Raw genomic sequence first — 24,539 nt, forward strand, 5'->3', positions numbered from 1 at the left:
TATCTAAACCCTGAAATGATCAAGTTTGTATATTATTTTTAATTTTACTTGACGTGTTAAAAACAGGTTTTTAACACTTTTGTAGTTGATTTTGTAATTAAATTAACATATTTAATGATGGTTTGGTGTTTGCTATGGATTCTTAAATCAGTTATAAGTTATGTAATCGTACTGAAGAGGTCAGCAGCGTACAGCTCTGGTAGTACATATATCACAATTATTAATGATTCAAGTACTTTTACATTTGAACTCGCATTTTCTTCATAAGTCACCTTTTAACAAATAATCACATTATATTATCAAGGTTTTGTTAGTTTTCGATAATATTTTACGTATATCTCTAACAATGATACAGTAAACTGTAGCATTGTAAATTGCTTAAAAACATTATTTTATTACAAATTAACATTTCTTACTTATTTTCATTTATACGCCACTGACTATTTGACACAGTGGCGGATCTACGGTTCTAAAGTTATATACCATGCGGCTTCTGGAGCTAGGAGATTTCGTACTTTTGGCTAGGTACTAAAACATTATGAAGCAGTTACATATATTTATTATATATACTATTGTCATACAATGTTAGCTTTTGTCTGTTCTAAACTTTTATCTACAATTTGAAATGTGTTTGTGCTTATAAAAAGGACCTTAAATACAGCCAGACTATCAAGAACAAGAAAAATTGGTAGCATAATTATAAAACTTGCAAAATATAAAATGATTCTCATAAAACCAAATTTCTTAAATGAATGTAAGATGCCGAAGAAGTAAAAGTATAGGAGGATTATATATAATAACAAACTACTTCTTTCACAAACTGGGTAATATGGAGTAAGCATAAACGACGTGAGAATCCCGTTTATACCTAAAATCGGTACAGATACCCAGACGCTAAACACAATATATGCAAGGATTTTGTATCTTCCTGGAATTCGGTTTGATGTTGCGTATTGATATGTTCCTTGTAGCCAACGAGCTCTTTGTTTTATATAGTCCCTAAAAGTAAAAGGTGATTTTTCCCACATTTCACCTTCTATAAAATCAAAGCTGTAGCCTCTAATAAGAGCTTGTGTTCCGAAAAAATAGTCTTCAGATAATGAACTTTCAACTCCGTGGTCAAATCCTACATTTCTCTCAGCTCCTGCCTAAAAATATAAAAGTTATAACATGTTTTATGCGGTTAATTTATCTACAGGTAACTTTAATGAAAGGATAATATGTATAAATACAAGAATAAAAAACCGCTACACGCTGTAAAAATGAGTGGCGCACAAATGTATTTTCATTTTAATGAAAAATATAATTCTAGTTTTATTTTGAAAGATTTTTCCATAATATTTGCTAAATTTGAAGTAACACGCGCCACAAAAGAGTAACTTTGATACAGTTTGCATTTTGAAGCTCTTGTGGCGCATTTTACTTCAAATTTAGCAAATATTATGGAAAAATCTTTCAAAATAAAACTAGAATTGGCTCTTCTGCTTTTGAGGGGCGTACGGCTATGGTCGCCACCTGTTCCCCATGCCTATTTATACGTAGCGTTTTGACATCTATTTCGTCCTCGGGGATACCGGTATATGTTGTTATCGCGCTTATTAGTTGTACTTCTGTAAACCCAGGGTCTATTGCCGTGATGGAAAAATAATTTTCTTTCTTCCGAACAGCCATGCTCATTCCCGTTATTTTACTGTCCATCTCCTTCTTCAGTTTCTCGGCTGCTCCCTTCTCCTTTAGTTTTACGAGGATGTCTCCCCCTTCTGTTTTCTTAGCCTATTTACTTTTAAGCCGATCTTCCCTATATCAATTTTCTGATTCATCTCTTTTAATACATCAGTGTATGATTTCCCCCCGTTTTGATTAGGAGGGCTTCTTCCTGCTCATGCCTCTCCCCTTTATCCATCTCCTTCCCTCTAATAACTATTTCTCATACTATATTTTCTTTTCTCCCACAAATTCGAGAACTTTTCGCACATCTTCCTTATTTATCGCGTTGTTAACGATGACTCTGATGGTTTCCGGGGGCTCCTCCCTTTTTTTATTATATTTATGGCATTTACGCCCATTTCAGTACATTCCTTGTTCCTCCCTTTTGGTTACATATGCGTACCACTGTACTCTATGTAGCCCACTTTACATCCCACAATGATTTCTGCTACTTCTTCCCTGAGCGTTCTTAAGACGCTCTCTACCTCCCCCGTCTTTTATTTCGTTTTTATTTATTATTATGCATTCTTTTTTTTTCAATTGCCTCTTGCAGTCCCCCATGTTTCCACTTCGTTTTTTCAAACACCTTGTCCTCCAATTTCTTCTCGTGGATTTCACTAAAGGTGTCTATGTCTCCCTCCTTATTTACAATTCCTATTATTTTTTCTGTTTCTTTTCTTTGTCTCTCTTGCTCGATCTTAATTTTGCATTGTTCGCATCTTACATTTTTCTCCTTCCCTTGTGTTGTTTGATTTGGGCTAATTTTTCTTAGTCCAGGGCGGATCTGTTTTGAGATGGACGTTGAGAGGTGACTCAAATTTTTTTGCAAAAACTGTTAGGAAATAATTCATATAATAATAATTGAGTTATCCTCCCACTCAAAAAGGTCCGGAACATTGTTTAAATAATTAAAATATCAAAAAATGAAGAAAAAATTCGATTTTTTCCTTCTTTTTTTGATTATAACTATAAAAGTATTCATTTTTGAGAAAAGTTGTACTGACATAAAAGTTGCGTAATTAAATTTCCTACAAGACAGAATTAGTTAAAAATGTTAATAACTTTCACCTTTGTTGCAAAATAGCAATAATAGCGGACAAAAACATAAAAAAACAAGTATTTGCATTTTATTTTTTTCAACCATTTGTGCTACACTTAGGACCTTCAAATTTTAACTTGAGAAACTTTATAATATATTCAAACAACACTGTAAATTTCGTTAACATCGGTTAAATAGATTTTGCAAAATAATTTTGCAATTCACCTTTCACAAAAAAAAATACAATTTTTCAAAATCTTGTGGGACTAAAAATAAAGTAGATATCAAGTTGAAATTTTTTTTACATATAGAACAAAACTTTACCTTTCATATGTAGTTTGCAAAATTAAAATCGGTTAATTAACACAGCGTCAAGAATTTTTTTAAATAAACATTAAAATTTTTTGCTTATAAACAAATAAAATATCTTTTAAACTACGCAATAAAATTAAATTTGTAAAATCTCATTGGAAAGGTCTTTAAAAATCGCTTCTTTAACAAAAAAAATAGTTAGATTATTTTCGGCAGTTTCCAAGATACAGACTTTAAAAGTTGAGCGCCATTTACAACAAAAAGATAAACAATAGGTGAATTTTTCTTGCGACAAAATGTTTGTCATTTGAAGCTCTTTCCATGTGCAAACTTTCATAATGTTTGAAAATCACAAACACCGAAAAAAAATTAATAAACCTATTCCGGATCAGTAAAAAATACTAATTATTGACCTGAGAATAAAAATTAAATCGAACTTTCAAAATGAAAAAATATAAAAAAATGGATTATCTTGGTTTCTAGTGAAGTGAATTTTCTAGTGGACTTGTATTTATAGTAGTTTCATAATTATTATTTATATCTTCGTCTTGAAGTCGAAAATTATCATCTATATTTTCATATGCAAATTCGGTGTCGATATCTCCTAAATCGACTAGATTGTCATTTATTTCTGCGTTGATCTGTACATTTTTGGCATGTTCGACCATGACAATTTGTGCAATAATCTGTACACTTTAATCCACATTTGACGCATCAACATAATTTCGAGTAGTCTCTCGGAATAGAGTTGCAGCTTATTTTTTTTTTCAACAAACTGTAGGACAAAAAGTTGTCTGTGGTTTGTATTTGTTTTAAACCACAATTTTCAATTTGCCAACCCCACTCTTTCGGGTTTAGCTCATTACCAAGCCATTAATCGACTTGATAGTACACCGTATTCGCTCTGAGCGTTAACAAAATGTCAAAGCAAAATCGACCGACCTGCTCATTGTGGCGGTTTTTTGAAATTTTATTAGGACGATTTGTGTATGTTTAAATGAGACATTTAAAATAAATGCCGTGTCACGCTAGTGATATTATGTATTAATATAAACAGAAAATAAAAACGCACTTAATCTGATATAAATTCTTCTATTTCCAACATTGATTATCAGTATGATTTTGTATACATAACCTCACTATCGCAGTTTATGTCAATAAATCTTTATTAACGAAAAAGAAAATATTTTTGTTGTACTATAAATTAATAACTAATAAATTCTAACAATTGTATTCGGTTATTATCACTACAAAATAAAATATTCAAGTTTAACAAAATAATCCCATAAGACTCAATGTTAAAACGTCCTGACAAAATCTGACAGCGTGTCACGTGACTGTAAGTAGAGGGGAGACGCACGGAGTCAATATTGCGGCTGTGGACAAACAAATTGTTGTTAGTAATAATTGTTAAGTTGGTGTTCTAGTTTTTGTGGTTGTGATAACAAAGACAAAAGTAAGTTTATTATTATTATTTTAGCGAATCTTTAACTAGTTTTTAAAAGCAACAGGTACTTAAGTGTAAATATTTTAGTATTATAATGAAAAACTATATATATATATATATATATATATATATATATATATATATATATATATATTGATGTGATCTTTATTATTGATATGAGATAATATTCTTATATGTCATTTAATTTAATCAATGCATTAATCATAATCTAATTAATTTACCAGATCACATATCAATATGTTTTCAATCTCAGGGCGAATTATAAAATTAATTACTTACTCTCGTGGCTTCCAAGTATTTCTCAATGGTTCCTAATCGGGATAGGAAAGAAAAGAGTAAAATAATACACACATATGGGTTACAATTATAATCAAAATATTGTTTATTTTATTTAAATGGCAATCACTGCTTAATATTTGCTATATCTTATTATTCTTAAACGTAACATTTACAAATGGGAATCTTATTTCCTTTTGGTTTCCAATTGAAAGTTTTTATTAACATTTAACTATTAGGATTTATTAGCAACAATTCTATTTAAGTTTGATGAAGCTTTTCTGATATTATTTATTATGTTCTTCAATTTATAATGTGGTATTTAATACGAAAAACCCATACATTCATGTCCAAACAAATGAGACTGACCTTTTTCTGGTGAACTGAAAATGTCTTCACACAAGACCCGTTTCCTGCTATCCTTGGCTGCGATCAAAACCTCGTCCTGGCTTTCAGTAATGTTCTCCTTTGAAAACTAGCTCGTATAGCTCTCGTTCCTGCTTCTGTCGTGATGCTGTATTCTACCTTTTTCGAAACTGCAATCAGCTACCGGGACACTCTTGGCTCAAGGAGGTTCTTTTACTCTCAACCTGGCCTACCTCTCGTTCCACGATAGATACTCCACACTCACGGAACTACACCGGCTTTCTCACTCTCCGTACACTACCGTCTACTACTGGACTTCACTTCTCGACAGCTCAAAACATTCTGATCTATCTTTTTCATTCATTCCCCTACTTTCTAAATATCCCTTCCAGATTCACAAATCAACCTTCCACCACCAACTCTCATTCGCAGTATTCCTCAAAACCAATTTTTAATCTTTCTAAATATGCTTAATGGATTTCCAAAAAAAATAGTTAATTCCCATTCTAAAATTACTTTCTACTATTTACAAAATTTAATGACCTATTATCTACTTCAACTGAGTCTTATTTAGCATAGGCTAATGATCGAACCTTCCGCGAACAACGATAATGACCTATTATCGATTTCACTTGAGTCTTATTTAGCATAGGCTAATGATCGAACCTTCCGCGAACAAGGATAATGGTACGCGCCATTCACTTTGTTTATTCTAAGCGCATTGTCCCGAGTTTCGTATTCTTCTTCTAATCACTTCTTAAAATTAAATATAACAATTTGTTGTATACAGGTTGTTCTAAATTTATATGCCCGTGGTTGAGAAAATTGAAAATATTTTATATTAAATTGAATTCTGTTTATAATTATCAAAATTTAATTTTCATATCAAATAGAAATATAACAAATCCCCGCCTTGTATTCGATAAAATTTATCTGCATTTTTAAATAAATTTTCTCGAGGCAAAACCAACTCCCTGTATATTTCCTTACTTTAATCTACGTCTTATACCCCTTCTTCTTGTATTACTCTAATTAGTCCCACCTGTAGAGTAATTGTTTCCTTATTTTCAGTGTCCTCATCCTGTGTTAGAGTGTCGGCTATTATGTTGTCTTTCCCTTTTTCCCATATCAATCTTCTGTCTTTTTCCTCAGATTTTTCACATACTTTTACCGTGTATTCTGCATCCTCGTTTTCATATGCCTCCTCTTCAAATGCCACTGTTTCGATTATATTCTTTTCACTTTCATTTTTTAGCTTTATTTCTTCTTCTCCTGAGCTCGTCTCTTCTTTTGAGGAATCCCCGGTTTCCTTTGTTTCTGATACTCTCAAATTTTCTTCTTCTGGGCTCAACTCTTCTTTTGAGGAGCCACAGGGTTCATTTTCTTTTATCTTTTTCTGACCTTTTCTCCTTTTTTTTCTTTGTCCTTGCTTCGCTGCCAAATTCATTTCCACTGTTTGTTCTTTACCTGATTCGTCCGTATTTTGTTTCTCCTGTTCCTTGTCCTGTTCTTCTTCTTTTTCTTCTGTTAGATTCATCGTATTATTTTTAAAATCTATCACTACATGTTTTTCTGCCAATTCGTCAACTCCTACTATCATGTCATGTGACATGTTTGGCATTATTACACATTGTAGTGCATACATCTTCTTACCCAGTCGTACCATTACTCGTATGCCTTCATTTATAGTTGCCAATGTCCGTTTGTTTGCGCCCACTAAATTTACCCTAGGTATGTTGTAAATTAAATTTGTTAAGTTAACTTCTTCTATTAGTTTTCTGTTGACCAATGTTATTTCAGATCCAGTGTCTATCATAATTTTAATTGGTTTCTCGTTGATAAATCCATCCACAAATTTTAAATTAACTCCATTTTTCTTTTCGTTGTTTCTTGCCAATTTAATAAACTCCTTGGGGTTACAAAAGATTCCTGTTTGATTTTTGGTTTTTAGTGAGCGCCGTCGTGAAAAGACGCCGGTTGCTCATCGTTGTTTATATTTTCGTCATAATGTCTCTCTCCGTCATATTCATCTGTCTGGGTATTATTTACTTCTCTTCTATTTTCTCTTGGTCTGTCGGATCTGTTTCGGTTTTCTCGATATCCCTGTTCATTTTGTCTACCATTATTTCTGTTTTCTTGATTTGCGAGTGTTGTGTTTCTATTCTGGTATTCTCGATTTCTGTCCTCATTCCATTGCCTATTTCTTTGTTCATAATTTCCTCTTCCGTTGTCTCTATTTTCGTTTTCCCTTCTGGGATTAAAATCTCGTCTTGTATAGTCCCTCCTATTTTGATTTCTATCTCTGTAATCCTGTGTTTCTCGGGGCCTGTAATCTTCTCGCGACCTTCTTGATTTTCTTTCTCTTAAACGTGATTCTCTTATTTGTAGGAATTGGCATAAACTATCTATGTCTTTGTAGTTTTGCAATGTGATATGGTCTTCCAGCGTTTCTTCGAAATGTCTTGCAATCAGTTCGACTAATTGTTCCGATGAGTAATTATATTGTAAATGTTTTGCGTTATAGTAAATTTGTAATGCATATGTCCTTTCTGATATACCCATCCTATCATTGTATTTCCCATTTTGCAATTCCTTGTTAATTTCCAATTGTTGGACTTTTCCCCAGAAATATTTCAAAAATTTTTGTTCAAATTGTTGCCAACTGTCAACTTCTTCTTCTTTGCAATCGAACCATAGGCTTGCTTCATATTTTAGATGGTTTCTGATAGTTTCTTTTGCTGTTTCGAAATTTCCGATGTGCTGTATTTTCTTTTTCAGGCTATTTATGAACGGCACTGGGTGTAATCTTCTTACATCCCCGCCAAACCTTATCTTCACGTCATCTGTGCTATGTATAACCATTTCTCTTCTTTCTCCGACATTTTGTTGAATATTGATTTCCGCAATCTTTCTTTCCACTTCTTCTATGTCTGCTTTAATAGCGTTTTCCAACTTGTTTTCCAAATTTTCTATTTCCTTTTGCTGGCAATTCGTTATCTCCTTTATTTTGATTTTGATTTCTTTAATCTCTAACTCCTGTTTCTCGCTCTTTTCTGCAATCTCCTCTATTTTTTTAACCATTTCCTTCTTAATACTCTCTGTATTTCTGTTGTTTTCTTCTATGGCTTGTTTTGTTTCCTGTTGATTGTCATCCATTTTTTTCTCCACTTTATCCATTTTCTTTGATGTTTCTTCCTGATTTTTATCCATTGTTTGTTTTGTTTCTCTTTGATTGTCATCCAGTTTTTGTTGTGTTTCATCCATTTTCTGTTCCATTCTTTGTGACTGGAGTTGCATCATTTGTAATAATTTATCTATTCCTGATAATTCTTGCTGTTCTGATGCCATGATTGTCTTGTCTAAAATATCTTCTTGGTCTGAATTATTCTCTTGATTTGAATGTTCTTTTTGTTTTTTGTTGTCTTTGCTTTGGCTTCTTGTCACAGACATTTGTTTTCAAGAAGTACTGTCCCCGCCAAATATGAAATTTTACTAGTATGTTACCAAGACGACTTTTTCTCACCCAAATATTATAAATTGTCAATAAATATATCAAATGTAAATATCGTAAAAATAAAATATTAAATCAGTTATGTAAAATTTGTACCTAAAGAGATCTAAAATTTTATGTTATCAAATGTAAGTATCTCACTTTTTACCACAGGCATATAAATTTTCAAATACCGGCTTTACTCTTTCTATCCTTCAAATTTGCCACTAGAAATACTTTACAATGCTTTCCACGTTGGACGACAGTTGATGTGATCTTTATTATTGATATGAGATAATATTCTTATATGTCATTTAATTTAATCAATGCATTAATCATAATCTAATTAATTTACCAGATCACATATCAATATGTTTTCAATCTCAGGGCGAATTATAAAATTAATTACTTACTCTCGTGGCTTCCAAGTATTTCTCAATGGTTCCTAATCGGGATAGGAAAGAAAAGAGTAAAATAATACACACATATGGGTTACAATTATAATCAAAATATTGTTTATTTTATTTAAATGGCAATCACTGCTTAATATTTGCTATATCTTATTATTCTTAAACGTAACATTTACAAATGGGAATCTTATTTCCTTTTGGTTTCCAATTGAAAGTTTTTATTAACATTTAACTATTAGGATTTATTAGCAACAATTCTATTTAAGTTTGATGAAGCTTTTCTGATATTATTTATTATGTTCTTCAATTTATAATGTGGTATTTAATACGAAAAACCCATACATTCATGTCCAAACAAATGAGACTGACCTTTTTCTGGTGAACTGAAAATGTCTTCACACAAGACCCGTTTCCTGCTATCCTTGGCTGCGATCAAAACCTCGTCCTGGCTTTCAGTAATGTTCTCCTTTGAAAACTAGCTCGTATAGCTCTCGTTCCTGCTTCTGTCGTGATGCTGTATTCTACCTTTTTCGAAACTGCAATCAGCTACCGGGACACTCTTGGCTCAAGGAGGTTCTTTTACTCTCAACCTGGCCTACCTCTCGTTCCACGATAGATACTCCACACTCACGGAACTACACCGGCTTTCTCACTCTCCGTACACTACCGTCTACTACTGGACTTCACTTCTCGACAGCTCAAAAAATTCTGATCTATCTCTTTCATTCATTCCCCTACTTTCTAAATATCCCTTCCAGATTCACAAATCAACCTTCCACCACCAACTCTCATTCGCAGTATTCCTCAAAACCAATTTTTAATCTTTCTAAATATGCTTAATGGATTTCCAAAAAAAATAGTTAATTCCCATTCTAAAATTACTTTCTACTATTTACAAAATTTAATGACCTATTATCTACTTCAACTGAGTCTTATTTAGCATAGGCTAATGATCGAACCTTCCGCGAACAACGATAATGACCTATTATCGATTTCACTTGAGTCTTATTTAGCATAGGCTAATGATCGAACCTTCCGCGAACAACGATAATGGTACGCGCCATTCACTTTGTTTATTCTAAGCGCATTGTCCCGAGTTTCGTATTCTTCTTCTAATCACTTCTTAAAATTAAATATAACAATTTGTTGTATACAGGTTGTTCTAAATTTATATGCCCGTGGTTGAGAAAATTGAAAATATTTTATATTAAATTGAATTCTGTTTATAATTATCAAAATTTAATTTTCATATCAAATAGAAATATAACAATATATATTCTATTTGGAAAATGTAAAATATTAGATTTACACAATTTGATTTCCAACAAAATTTCTACCTATCTTTACCTAATATATTATTTTCTTACTCTATAATATTTTGTTGTATTTTAATATTTTACTTCCACAAAAATCAAACTAATTTGATTAATTTATACAATAAACAAATATTATGACCACCTGTCAAAAACTTTACATACATTACAAATTTTGGGTACATTTTAACGTACTTGACTCACAAATTTTTATTTTTTTTGTACATTTTATGATTATGAGTATAATTATATACAAACATTTTTCAGGAAATACGTATTTAGTTAAAGATTTTGCCAACAATTGTTCCGAAATCATTTCTTTGTGGCTTTTTTTTGTTAATACATCAATGTTAATACATCAAATGTTAAAAATGTGTTACTGTTTTTGTTTTAATTTAAGTTATACTTTTAGTTAAGTAGGTATACCTCTTTAGGCGCGATTGGGAAAATTGTTGAGAGTGAATTTTTATAAAAACGATGTATGAAATAAGTAGACAGGACAAAATAAAGTTAATTCCTACATCTTTAAACTTAGATGGGTGACCGAGTGCTTGGCAAAAACCTCATTTTGTAGCCTTACTTTTTCTTTTTTAATTTTTGGCATTACTTTAAGTATTAAAATTAGCTTAATATTTAAATAAAAATACAATTAAACTGTTTAAAATATATTTATTTCGTTGTACTCATAATAATAGAAGTATAACTTCTTACGTGCGTACAAAGTACACACACATTTTTTTTTATTTATCCAAAGATAATAGTGGGTGTAATGAATGTACATTATTAATGAATATTACATTATGTATTAACAAAATTATTAATAAATAAATTGATTTATAACTTCTTTATTTCTTAGCAGGTTTTTATGATGGATGAAAGAGTCAACTGCATTCTATGTGAAAAATTATTATCAACACGTCCAACTTGTATAATTAAAGAGAAAAGTATTAAAAACTGTATATTGGCAAGTTTTAGAAGACAAGACAAAAAACACGCTGAATTAAAAAAAATTAAATCTTTAGAAGTTCACGAATACTGCTCAAAGAATTACGTATCAGAAAAAAAAATTGAATCTTACTTGAAAAATCTAAAAAGTACAGAAATAACTGGTAAAACACGCAGGAGTAATCAGCTTGATTTTCAATTCTTAAATTTATGCTTGATATGTGAAGAAGATGCTTCAGAAGAATTTATTGATTCTCAGAAAAGAAACAGCACTGATTCTTATCCATCTCCCGATGAGTTTTTGGATAATGTTGACTCAGATATACCAGAAACTTTACAAGTACTTCTGGAGAGTATAATTAGTCATAGAAAAACAGACAAATCGAAGTATAGTATCAAACAAAATGCTATTGGACATGCAATTATCGCCTCCACACGTCCAAAATCGTTCATTTCAACACTATTATTGGGATTAGGCGTTACCCTTAACAAAAAATATGGCTCCAAAGAACTCATAGAAATGCTGAACGCTCTTGGTTTTTGTGCTACGTACAAAGATATTCAATTATTCGATGCTTCAGTACTAGAACATCCACAGGAGAACAAAAATGATGGTACTTTTTTACAGTACGTATATGATAACGCAGATCATAATATAAATACAATTGATGGTAGAAATACATTCCATTCAATGGGAGGGATTGAAATTGCAAGTCCATTGACTTTAGTTCAATCAAAAGATAATGTTAAAAAATTAAAAATAATTCCATCTTCGTTTACTATTGGTCAATTTGGTCACGTGGATATCACATATTTTAAAAAACCTGCAAATACTGGCTGGCAATCGGTTTTTATAGAAAATTTGAGTGACGTTTACCCTATAGAAATGAATGTGACATTATCTCATGAAGATTTTTTGTGGATTTGTGGTAGAAAAAATCATCCTGATTATTTTATTGGGTGGCATGGATTTATGGAGCAAATAACAGCGCACTTAAATTATTCCAGGAGCAAAATTAATTTTTTACCTTTTGTGAATGCACCTCCCAGTAACTATGATACCATTTACACGGTTCTGTTAGATGCTCAACTACGTTGTAAAGCTCAAGACCAGTTGCATACCTTCGTAACGTTTGATCAACCATTGTATTACAAATCAAGGGAAATTTTGGAATGCTGTAATGAGTTGTCAACTGTCATCCCACGATTGGGTGGATTCCATACATTAATGTCATTTATTGGTGCAATTGGATTCATAATGGAAGGAAGTGGCCTTCAGGAAGCTTTTTGCGAGTTGTATGCAGAAAATTCCACTGAAAAAATTTTTAACGGGCATTCATACGCTCGGGCTATAAGAGGTCATATATTGACACATTCTGCACTTAGCCAATTACTTTTATCGTCTTTCATTATACAAAAAAAAAATGTTGATATGATCGAAGAAATTTTGGAATCGGAAGAAGAAATGACAAACTACTTCCAATCTGACAATTTCCAAACACTATATTCTCAATTTTTGGAACACGTTGAACACTTAAGAAGCAATGGACCGACTGCAAAGTTATGGATGCAATATTATGATATGGTAAATTTTTTATTATTTAACGAAACAACATGCACGTCGATGTAAAAAGTAGTGTTTGATACAAGTTTGTAAAGTGTTCTGCACACTTGTTCTCAATATACTACTATATTAATATAATTAAAGCTCTGACTATATGGATCAAAATTTTCAAAAAATATGCGAATAATATTTATCCCAAATATGCACTAATTAATGGTAAATATGGAAGTAAATATGCAAAATATGCTATATGCAATGTATTTATTTGATGTGAAAAATAACAACGCATTTAAAATTATTTAATATAATAACAACGCATGTAAAATTACTTTTTAATGTTAATTATGTTCAAAAAGCTGTAGTTTGCCCAGAAAACATGAAATAAAGCAAATATAATTGAATTTTATGAATATGCATTTTGCATATAATCCGAGCTCTAATTATAGTTAACAAAATTTTATAATTTTTTTTAGGTAAACATTACGAAGCAGTTCATAAATGCAGAAAGAAGTGGAAATTGGGACATGCATTTGAAATGTTTACGAAGAATGTTGCCGTACTTTAATGCAAGCGGCCATTATTTGTATGCAAAGTCTTCACAAATCTATCTACAGGACATGTACAATTTAGAAAAAAAAATGGATCCCATCGAATACAACAAATTTACGAAAGAAAGTTTTTTTACTGTAAGGAGATCTAAAAAGTTTTGGTGTGGAGTTTGGACAGATATGTGCATCGAGCAAATTTTAATGCGCTCCATGAAAACCAAAGGGGGATTAACCCACGGTAGGGGAATATCTGATTCTGTTTTGTCCAAATGGATTTTGACAATGCCAACGTCAGTCACTATATCCGATTTGATTCAATCTTTTTGCAAAGTTTCTTTTGCATCTTCCGAACAACACATAGATGCTCGGGCTTCAAGGATCAAAAGAGACACAGAAGACTTAAAAAAACTAATTAATTTCTTTAGCAAATGGGATCCATTTGCACAGTCAGAAGTACTTGCATCACTGACGAATGGGATAGTTGGTGATGAATCTATTAACTGTCATAATGCTTTAAGCATAGGTACGCAAATAATGTCAAAAAATATCGGTACAAGTATCGCCGATTTAAAATTTCAAAGGAAAGATCGCGTGGTAACATTGAAGCAAGCTACTGCATCCAAAAAGGTTAATGACAAAAGTGTTATTATTGCTCCGACGTTAATTTTCCAAAGGATGACTGTAGCTATGCACGATAAGCAAGATGATTTATATGACTATCTTAAGTATGAACTTGCGCCATATCCTCTTTCCATTTTCAAAGATGGTACCTTCAGAAAATCTGATAAATCAAAGTTGTATGATAGTTTTCAAGTGCTAAAAGAAATTCCTTCTACGGAAAACGGTTTGAATATTATCGACGGAGGATTCCTTTTACATAAAGTAGTATGGCCTCGTAATCAAACTTTCGAAGTAATTTTGAAGGCGTACGTCGAATATGTTAGTAAAAATTATGCAACTAGCAGTTACATCATTTTTGACGGATACCCTGAAAATTGTGATCGAAGCACCAAAATGGCTGAAAGACGTCGACGTCAGGCCAGAAAAATTTGTCCTGACGTAGAGTTGCAACTTTCAAAGTTATGCACGGTTAATCAAGAAAAATTTCTTTCCAACGAAAGGAATAAAAATCTGTTTATTTCATTCTTAAAAGAGATACTCGAACAAGCTGGGTTCCATACGAAACAAGCTTATGAAGATGCTGATACACTTATCGTGCAAACAGCAATTGACGTAGCTTCCGATTTAAAACCTGCTATTATAATTTCTGAAGATATTGACGTACTAGTGATCTTGACAGTGCGAGCAAGTACAAAAAAAAATATTTATTTTTTGAAGCCAAGTAAAGGCAAAAAAGCTGAAACAATTTATAGTTCAGATAGTTTTTATAATCACGATCCTATACAAACACCCATAAAAGCATCTCTAAATTCCTTGATCGGATTTATTCACGCCTTTTCAGGTTGTGACACAACCTCATCTTTTTATCACCAAGGTAAAAAAAAAATAATAAGAGTTTTATTAGAAAGTGAGGATTTGCTTAATCAAGCTATGGTATATAATGCACCAAATGCTTCTCAAAGTGATATAAAAAATATCGGATTAAAAATTATTGCATCTATGTATGGTGGTATAAGAAGCATAGACATTGATTTAAATGATCTGCGATGTTTGTGTTTCAAAAAAGAAAGTGCAAAAAAAATTTCAATTTGACTATGCTTCCACCGATAGAATCTGCAGCTGCCCAACACTGCTATAGGGTTTACTATCAAGTCCAGCAATGGCTTGGTAATGAGTTAAACCCGAAAGAGTGGGGTTGGCAAATTGAAAAATATGGTTTAGAACCAATACAAACCACAGACATCCTTTTGCCCGACAGTTTATTGAAAAAAATAAGCTGCAACTGTACGAAAAACTGCTCGAAATTATGTGGATGCGTCAAACATGGGTTAAAGTGTACAGATTATTGCACAAATTGTCACGGTCAAACATGCCAAAATGCACAGGTTCAAAATGCACATACCGACGAAGAAGTTAACGAAAATCTAGTCGATTTTGAAGACATCGATACCGAATTTGCGTATGAAAATATAGATCATAATTTTCAACTTCAAGACGAAGATATTAATAATAATTATGACACTACTATAAGTCCACAGCCCAAACGAGCACGTTTGGATTAAACCTCTGAATTTTTTCAAATTTTCATTTTAATTTTTGTACTGCAATAAGTAATAATAATAATAAATATAGCTGTGATTTCATACACATTTTTTATATAATTTAAACATTATTTTCATTTTATAAACAAAAAAATAATTCTTGTACTTTAATTTTATTGTTTTTAATTTGTTTAAAAAATATTGTTTAAACATTTGAATATGTTTAAAAATAATAAACTCTTGTTTTCTAAAGTTATAATATTATATGAACAAAGAAAGTTTTTGCTAAAAAGAGTATTATTTCAACGGAAAAGGATGTGTTTTTATTTTGCAATAAACACATTTATTTATTTATATTGAAATGTACTAAAAATTAAAAGTTATCAATACGTTATTTGTGATTTTCGCTTTGAGTTACATCGGTTTAAAAAAAAATGATAAAATTCGCTTCACTAGAAACCAAGATAATCCATTTTTTTATATTGTTCCATTTTGAAAGTTCGATTTAAATTTTATTCTCAGCTCAATAATTAGTAGTTATTACTGATCCGGAATATGTTTATTAATTTTTTTTCGGTATTTGTGATATTCAAACATTAATGAAAGTTTGCACGTGGAAAGAGCTTCAAATGACAAACATTTTGTCGCAAGAAAAATTCACCTATTGTTTATCCTTTTGTTGTAAATGGCGCTCAACTTTGAAAGTCTGTATCTCGGAAAATGCCAAACATAACCTAACTTTTTTTTTTAAGATGAGATTTTTAAAGACCTTTCCAATGAGATTTTACAAATTTAATTTTATTGCGTAGTTTAAAAGATATTTTATTTGTTTATAAGCAAAAAATTTAATGTTTATTTAAAAAAATTGTTGACGCCGTGTTAATTAACCGATTTTAATTTTACAAACTACATATGAAAGGTAGAGTATCATTCTATACGTAAAAAAAAATTCAACTTCATATTTACTTTATTTTGAGTCCCAAAAGATTTTAAAAAATTATATTTTTTTTTTGTGGAAGCTGAATTGCAAAATTATTTTGCAAAATCTATTTAACCGTTGGTAACGAAATTTACAGTATTGTTTCACTATATCATAAAGTTTCTCAAGTTGAAATTTGAAGGTCTTAAGTTTAGCACAAATGGTTGAAAAAAATAAAATGCAAATACTTGTTTTTTTATGTTTTTGTCCGCAATTATTGCTGTTTTGCAACAAAGGTAAAAATTATTAAAATTTTTAACCAATTCTATCTTGTAGAAAATTTAATTACGCAACTTTTATGTCAGTACAACTTTTCTCAAAACTGAATACTTTTATAGTTATAATCAAAAAAAGAAGGAAAAAATCGAATTTTTTCTTTATTTTTTGATATTTTAATTATTTAAACAATGTTCCGGACCTTTTTGAGTGGGAGGATGTCAATTATTAATATATGAGATATTTCCAAGCAATTTCTGCAAAAAAATTTGAGTCACCTCTCAACGTCCAAATGTACTTATATTATTACAGATCCGCCCTGGACTATCTGTTTTGTATAAAGTTGATTTCCCCTATGAGTTTTTCCATTCTTATTATTTCGTCCTCTATTGGGCCTTCTGTATTAAGTGTATCAAGTATTTGTTTCATTTTCCGCTGGACCTTTTCCCTATCGATTTCTTCTGGATATTTCTTGCTTTCTTCAAGTTTCTCTTTTTTTAATTTTTCATTTATCTCCAGGCTGTCCCCTTTTCTTTTTTTCATTCGCTGCATTTCTCTTCTGTCCTCTTCGCCGAACAAGAAGTTCGACACAAGAAGTGAGACACTCCCTTCTATACCTTTGGCAAGTTTCTCCCCTTTCTTCTGCCGTTTTTTCTTCGTGACTTTCTGTGAAAGCTTTCGCTTCCAGGATTTTCACCGAGGGGTCTTCCTCTTCTTTCTCTTCCTCCTCTTTCTCTTCTTCTCTTGTATTCATTTCTTCCCCTACAAGTGTCGAATGCTTTATGGCACCCGACCTGCTTAGTTTAGGCTGTTGCTCGTGCCATTGTAGCAATTCCCTTTCAAACTTTCTCTGCTCATCTTCATCTATTGTGCCGTCTTGCGACTGTTCTTCCCTATTCTCAATTTTACTAATTAATGCGTCGTCATTGTCCTTTTGCCTTTGGTCGTCGTTATTTTTCCCTTTAGGTTTTTTTGAGTTGGTTTTATTCATATGAATTCTCACGAGTCGGGACGTGCTACGTGTCCGACGTGGCAGTGCGCCGCCTTACCACGTTAAGGCTAGGTTACTTCGGAAGGTCGCCAGGTCGAAAGGATCGTTTGTGATGCTCTAACCCTCTTCTTTTTCTTCATGTACCATGTCCTTTCAGAACGTTGGTTACCATCATAGCTATCCTAATTTTATTCACTGCCACCATGCTTGTATCAACACCATACCAATCTCGCAAGTTCTTCAACCATGAGGTTCTTCTTCGTCCTGGACCGCGTTTGCCTGCTATTTTTGCTTGCGTAATATTTTGTAGCAACCTATATTTGGGACCTCTCATTACATGTCCGAAGTACTCCAGCTTTCTCTGCTTGATGCTTTTTATGATCTCAGTAGTCTTGCTGAGACGTTCTAGTATTGTGGAGTTTCGAATCTTCTCCACCCAGGAAACTTTTAAAATTCTTCTATAGCACCACATTTCGAAAGCCTCAAGGCGATTTAGATCGATTTTATTCACAGTCCAGGACTCGACACTATAAAGTAAGACCGAGAACACGTAGCAGCGAAGTAGGCGGATCCTCAATGCCAATTTTAGGTCTCTGTTACATAACACCTTGGACATCCTTCTGAAAGCGGCTCTAGCCTGCTCTATCCTAGATCTAATTTCGCCGTGACTTTCTGCTTTATAATTTAGTTGCTGTCCAAGGTAAACGATTTTATCAACTTGCTCAAGTTTGGTATCTCTAACCCTCGCATCTCTCATATCTTTGGCACGATGCCTTCCACCGTGATAGTGGGGAATATTTTATTGAGGTTTACTCCTAGAAATTCTGCAAGAAATTCAAATAGCGATTCTTCCGGAATCAGTAAGAAACATAATAAGGTCGCATGGAAAGTGTAATAGAACGTGCAGAGGAGGAAATACTCAGTATTAATTTTGATTTACTTAGATTTTTTATGTTAATTTACTTTTATATTCATTACATAATGACTTTCATACAAAACATGTTTTCTCACATACAATATTAAGTTATCTTTCTTATGTTCTTTAGTTACCAATTTTATGATGTATTTGTGTCATTGCAATAAAAGTTACTTCTGTTCACAATATTTTACTTGTAAAGGCTATAGCGGGATAAGATGGTCAAAAATGCCCCCACGCCGATCGGCGCCGCTTCTTATGTTTTCGATAAAGGATATAAAATTATACCCTCATGCAAATTTTTAGCTTCCCAGAACCTCTTAAATCGAGAAAAGAAGAATTTTTAGGTTTTATTTTTTTGTGAGTGCAATTTTAATTTAAAAAATATGAAAAAATTCAAGAGGATGTATATTTTGAATACAAAACAGTCTGATTTTGTTCAGGTTTTTGTAATAAAAAATGAGCCCAGGAAAAATTTTTGAAATTTTCAAAAAAATTTTAGGTTATGTAAATATGATTTGGCCAACTTTTAAATAGTATTTTTTGTGTGTTTTTTGTCGTTCTTTTGAATGGAAGAGGCAGAATTTGAGCGGAAAGAACGAAAAAATTGAAAAAACCGTTTTTGGCTGTCTCGAGATACATCTCGGGACAGCAAATTTTATGATTTAGGATCCTGACTACAACAACTGAAAAAAACACTAAAAGTGTGAATTTTGTCATAAAATTTTTCCAGCTTTTCTAAATAACTTTTTTCGATATCTCTTACGCGAAGAAAATCGAATCGTATATCGAAAATTCATCCAGTTTGTGAATTCGCAGTAGACCGCGTTCAAAATTTAAATTTCAGTTGACTATTTTAAAAATTGTGAACCATCAACCTGTATGACTGTGCCCAATTTCAAATCTGTATATATTTTGATAGCCGATATATAGGGGTGTATATTATATTTATAATATAATATAGTGAGTGATATTATATTATAAATTTGATAATTTATTGCAACTAATATAGTCGTATTTTTTATACCTAGATTCAAAATATACATTCAAAATACTGACTATTTCACTAATTTTATCATAAAAGTTCAAATTGTTTGCATTGAAGTATTGAACCAATTAATGTGTAATAATATAATATATACAGAGTGAGGTTTATGTACGGAAACCCTCAATTATCTCGGAAACGGTTAGCACGATTTTTTAAATTTTGGTGGGTAGGGGTTTTCTAATGCGGTCGATATTATAGTGATAATTACATTGTTGTCAGATCTTCCGTTTTTCTAAAAATCTTTAATTTTTTTACTTCAATTGGAATACTCTGTATACTTTTGCGTTTTGAAGTTCTTAAGAAATACTAATTATTTTTCATGTTATATTCCCTATACCTAAAGGTAATATTTTCGGAGTTATTGCTACATTTATTTAAAAGAAAATTAAACAAATTATAAAAATCAATTTTTTCGGCCCGGGTAGACATTATTTTACGTTCTTTGGATCATTGGGAACAAAAAAGTTCTTTTGTAATTTTTCTCTAAAGTTAATCGTTTTCGAGTTTAACAATTTAAAACTGAAAAAATCGAATAATGACGATTTTCAAGGTTCAAAAACACAAATCAAAAATATTATTTTTGAAACTGCCCAGTACACAAATTCAAGTTCAAGCCTTATTTTATCACTTACCAATATGTAATTTAAGCTTGTTTCATTCTAAAATATTGTTTTTTAGTTGTCAATGCAGCCCAGCCCGATCGCCCGTCCTCTCGTATGCGCTTCACTAACAATTATTAAAAAGCAATGTTTTAGAATAAAACGGGCCAAAAAATTTTTATAGCGAGCCCCTAGAAGAAGAGCTTAGCTTGAATTTGGTACTCAGCAGTTTCAAAAATAATATTTTTTATTTGTGTTTTTGAACCTTGAAAATCGTCATTATTCGATTTTTTTCAGTTTTAAATTGTTTAGAGCTCGAAAACCATTAATTTTAGAGAAAAATTACAAAAGACCCTTTTTCTTCCCAATGATCCAAAGAATGTCGAAAAAATTAATTTTTATAATTTGTTTAAATTTTTTTAAATACATGTAGCAATAACTCCGAAACTATGGCATTTAGGTATAGGGAATATAACATGAAAAATAATCAGTATTTCTTAAGGACTTCAAACGCAAAAGAAATAAGAAAGCTTATTAGATTTCCAGAAAAACTGAAGATCTGACAACAATGTAATTATCACTATAATATCGGCTGCATTAGAAAACCCCTACCCACCAAAACCTATAAAAATCGTGCAAGATGTTTCCGAGATAATTGAGGGTTTCTATACATAAAACTCACTCTGTATATTATAAAATTATTATAATATTATTATTAATACGCATTAATTGGTTAAATACTTCAATGCAATCAATTTGAACTTTTTATGATAAAATTAGTGAATTAGTCAGTATTTTGAATGTATATTTTGAAACTTTTTTTTTGTTCTGATTCTGGCCTTGGTTTATAACCTTTAGCCACGTAATTAAATATAAAATTATTATTCATTCATAAGTAGGTACAAAATTGTCCAGTATACACTTAAAAATAAAGAATAATAAAAAATAAAGCTTACAAATAACAATGTCTACTTACTATGCTAATAAATACAACAACTATGCTAATTTTTTTTCCTCTTTTTTCTTTTTTTTTTTTTTCACTACGGTAGGAACTAAATCCGATTCATCCTCGCGGAGATTTAGAACCTCTTAGTGATTTTTTCTATTTATTTATTTATTTATTTATTTTTATTTTTTTTATTATTTTTGTTTTATATTTTTTTTATTATTTTTTTTTTAATCTTTTTTTTATTTTTTTTTTAACTTTTTTTTATATATATACATATATATATAAAATATATATATTGCTACACTATACTGACGAAGCCCAAATAGGCCGAAACACCGGTGTATATAGTTGCACAGAAATGTATGGAATGATGACCCTTCATCATTTTATATATTTCCAACTAAATTCGCATTCACTTTACGAGTATTAGCCAATGATTTTGCTTATTTATTTTTATATTTGTACTCGATTATCCAACATTTTATTTTATATATATATATATATATATATATATATATATATATATATATATATATATATATATATATATATATATATATTTTTCCGAACATACATAGGTTACAAAATAATATACTTAATTAATTACAAGAAATATCTCATTCATACATTACATAATACAAAGGAAATACCTATCCATTCAAACGATTAGTTTTACATTCACACTTTTATGTAATTTAATTTTTTGAAGAAATGTCATAATTAGTTTAAAAATTTTAATGTTGTCTTCACTTAATAGTACATTTAAGTCTAGGGGAGTACTTAAACCTGCTTTCAGCAATTCTTGTAGCAGCCACATACTTGAATTGAGATGTAAGGGACAGTTAAAAAATATGTGATTTAGATTGGCTATGCTAGTTCCACAGTCACATCTGCCTGTTGGGAAAACTCCGATTTTATGTAGATGCTTCGGAAAACATTCATGATCTACTTTTAATCTTCGGATGGTCGACACTGTATTTCTACTTAGTGCAACAACTTTGTAAACTTGGTTAACAGCTACTGTTGGTTGTAATTTAAACAAATTAGTGCCTGTACTTTCACCGAACTGAATCCAACGTCTAATCCCATTTACATTTAATATGCTGTTTAACATATGCAAACAGATCACATGTGTTAAGTTCTTCAATCAATATATGAGGGTGCTTTAGTGGATTTTTAGCTATTGAATCCGCAATACTATTACCCAATATGTCTGAATGTCCCTTAACCCACACAAATTTAACACTATATGTTGAAGCTGATAATTTTAGTAATTGTTGGAATATTTTTAATATAAATATATTGCTGTTAATTGTAACTTTAAAGTTTTGTAATGCATTTAATTTTGAAACTAGATATAAAAAATACGACTATATTAGTTGCAATAAATTATCAAATTGATAATATACAGTGTGTCGCATTTAAGATGAAGACACCCCTATATTTTGGCTATCAAAATATATACATATTTGAAATTTGGCACAGGTTGATGGTTCACAATTTTTAAAAGAGTCAACTGAAATTTAAATTTTAAACGCGGTCTACTGCGAATCCACAAACAGGATGAATTTTCGATATGCGATTCGATTTGCTTCGCGTTAGAGATATCGAAAAAAGTTATTTGGAAAAGCTGTTCCAAATATTATTATAAGCCCACATACCTACCAAATTTTATGACAAAATTCACACTTTTAGTGTTTTTTCAGTTGTTGTAGTCAGGATCGTAAATCCTAAAATTGGCTGTCCCGAGATGCATCTCGAGACAGCCAAAAACGGTTTTTTCAATTTTTTCGTTCTTTCCGCTCAGATATTAAAAATTCTGCCTCTGCCATTCAAAAGAACGACAAAAATACTATTTAAAAGTTTCATATTTAATCATATCAAATCATATTTACATAACCTAAAATTTTTTTGAAAATTTCAATAATTTTTCCTGGGTTCATTTTTTATTACAAAAATCTGAAAAAAATCAGGCTGTTTGTATTTATAATATAAATCCTCTTGAATTTTTTCAGATTTTTTAAGATAAAATTGCGCTCACAAAAAAATAAAACCTAAAAAATTATTCTTTTCTCGAATTAAGAGGTTCTAGGACCTCTGGGAAGCTAAAAATTTGCATGAGGGCATAATTTTATATCCTTTATCGAAAACATAAGTAGCGGGGCTGATCGGTGCGGCGGTATTTTTGACCATCTTATCCCGCTATAGCCTTTACATTGTGTGTGAATAGACACTTGCCAAACAGCGTAATCAAAAACTATAAGTAACTTATTTTACTTTTGAGCCGATTTTTTTTGCTCTCAAATAGAAATTAGTGCTTTGCTTGCAAATATCGAATAATAATTACAATTTAATTTAAGTGATTATTATGATACTTAAAATTATAAGTACTTTACCTGTGCTACCATAAATGATCCTTTCCAGGAGAATAGCATCTTGTGAAAAAATTTCAACTGAAATTTCAGTTTACCTAAATCATCTGCAACTCTTATTGCGCAATCCATTAAGGTGCATGCCAAACTTACAATTTGTTCATTTGCGTACGTTATAGTTCCTTGTCCAAACTTATGTTTTCCATTCATTACAAACGCTACAATCCCTAAAGAAGTTAGTTTATTTTATTATAGACTGTTAGTAGTTTACAAAAATTTGGAAAAATTTACAATATGCTGTAAGCTTTAGGTAATATGAAAATTCAGAATCGTACCAAAGAAAGAGTGTAGCTACACTAAACTATCATCAAGATGTAGATATAGACCTTTTCGAAGAAGTTGAAAAAACGGAACTAGAAACGCCCAAAGAACAAGAAGAAATAATAAATCCCACATCACTCAGACAGCTAAGTGAACTGATCATAAAAAGTTCACAAGGAAAGCACCTGGTCCAAACAGATCACTAACAGCAACTTAAAAGCAATTATTGTATATTTAACAAACATAACAAAAGCAATACATACTAGACAAGGCGAAAACGGCGGGTTCGTTGGGAAAAATATTCCCATGAGATTTTTTTGCATAATTACATTCGTGAGACATCCCAGAATAAGGTTCAAGAAGTCGCCCACGCGAAAAGTGGTCCAAATTTTTTTTAACGATTTTTTTTAATCAAATTGCAAAAATCAATGTTTTCGGCCCGGACAATTTTTTTTAGATATTTCGGACCATTCGGGATAAAAAAGGTTTCTTGTAATTTTTCTCTAAAATTGATCGTTTTCGAGATAAAAGCATTTTGAAATTAAAAA

At 31.2% G+C, this 24,539-nt stretch overlaps 1 protein-coding gene across 2 annotated transcripts in view; it reads right to left on the bottom strand.

The window, feature by feature from the left end:
• Positions 1-543: 543 nt before the first annotated feature.
• The window catches only part of LOC126880345 (beta-1,4-mannosyltransferase egh-like), a 48,896-nt gene continuing 24,900 nt past the window's right edge, over positions 544-24,539 (bottom strand). The window contains exons 3-4 of one of the 2 annotated variants that reach the window (XM_050644149.1): positions 23,695-23,888; positions 544-1,148 (exon numbers count right to left, since the gene is read on the bottom strand). In XM_050644149.1, the coding sequence (XP_050500106.1) occupies positions 576-1,148; positions 23,695-23,888 (767 nt within the window). In that variant the 3' untranslated portion in view covers positions 544-575. Of the gene's footprint in view, positions 1,149-23,694; positions 23,898-24,539 lie in introns of both variants that reach the window. The other variant, XM_050644148.1, reaches the window with a different exon arrangement.

This window comes from Diabrotica virgifera, chromosome 2 (assembly GCF_917563875.1).
Source record: "Diabrotica virgifera virgifera chromosome 2, PGI_DIABVI_V3a".
Lineage (NCBI taxonomy): Eukaryota > Metazoa > Arthropoda > Insecta > Coleoptera > Chrysomelidae > Diabrotica > Diabrotica virgifera.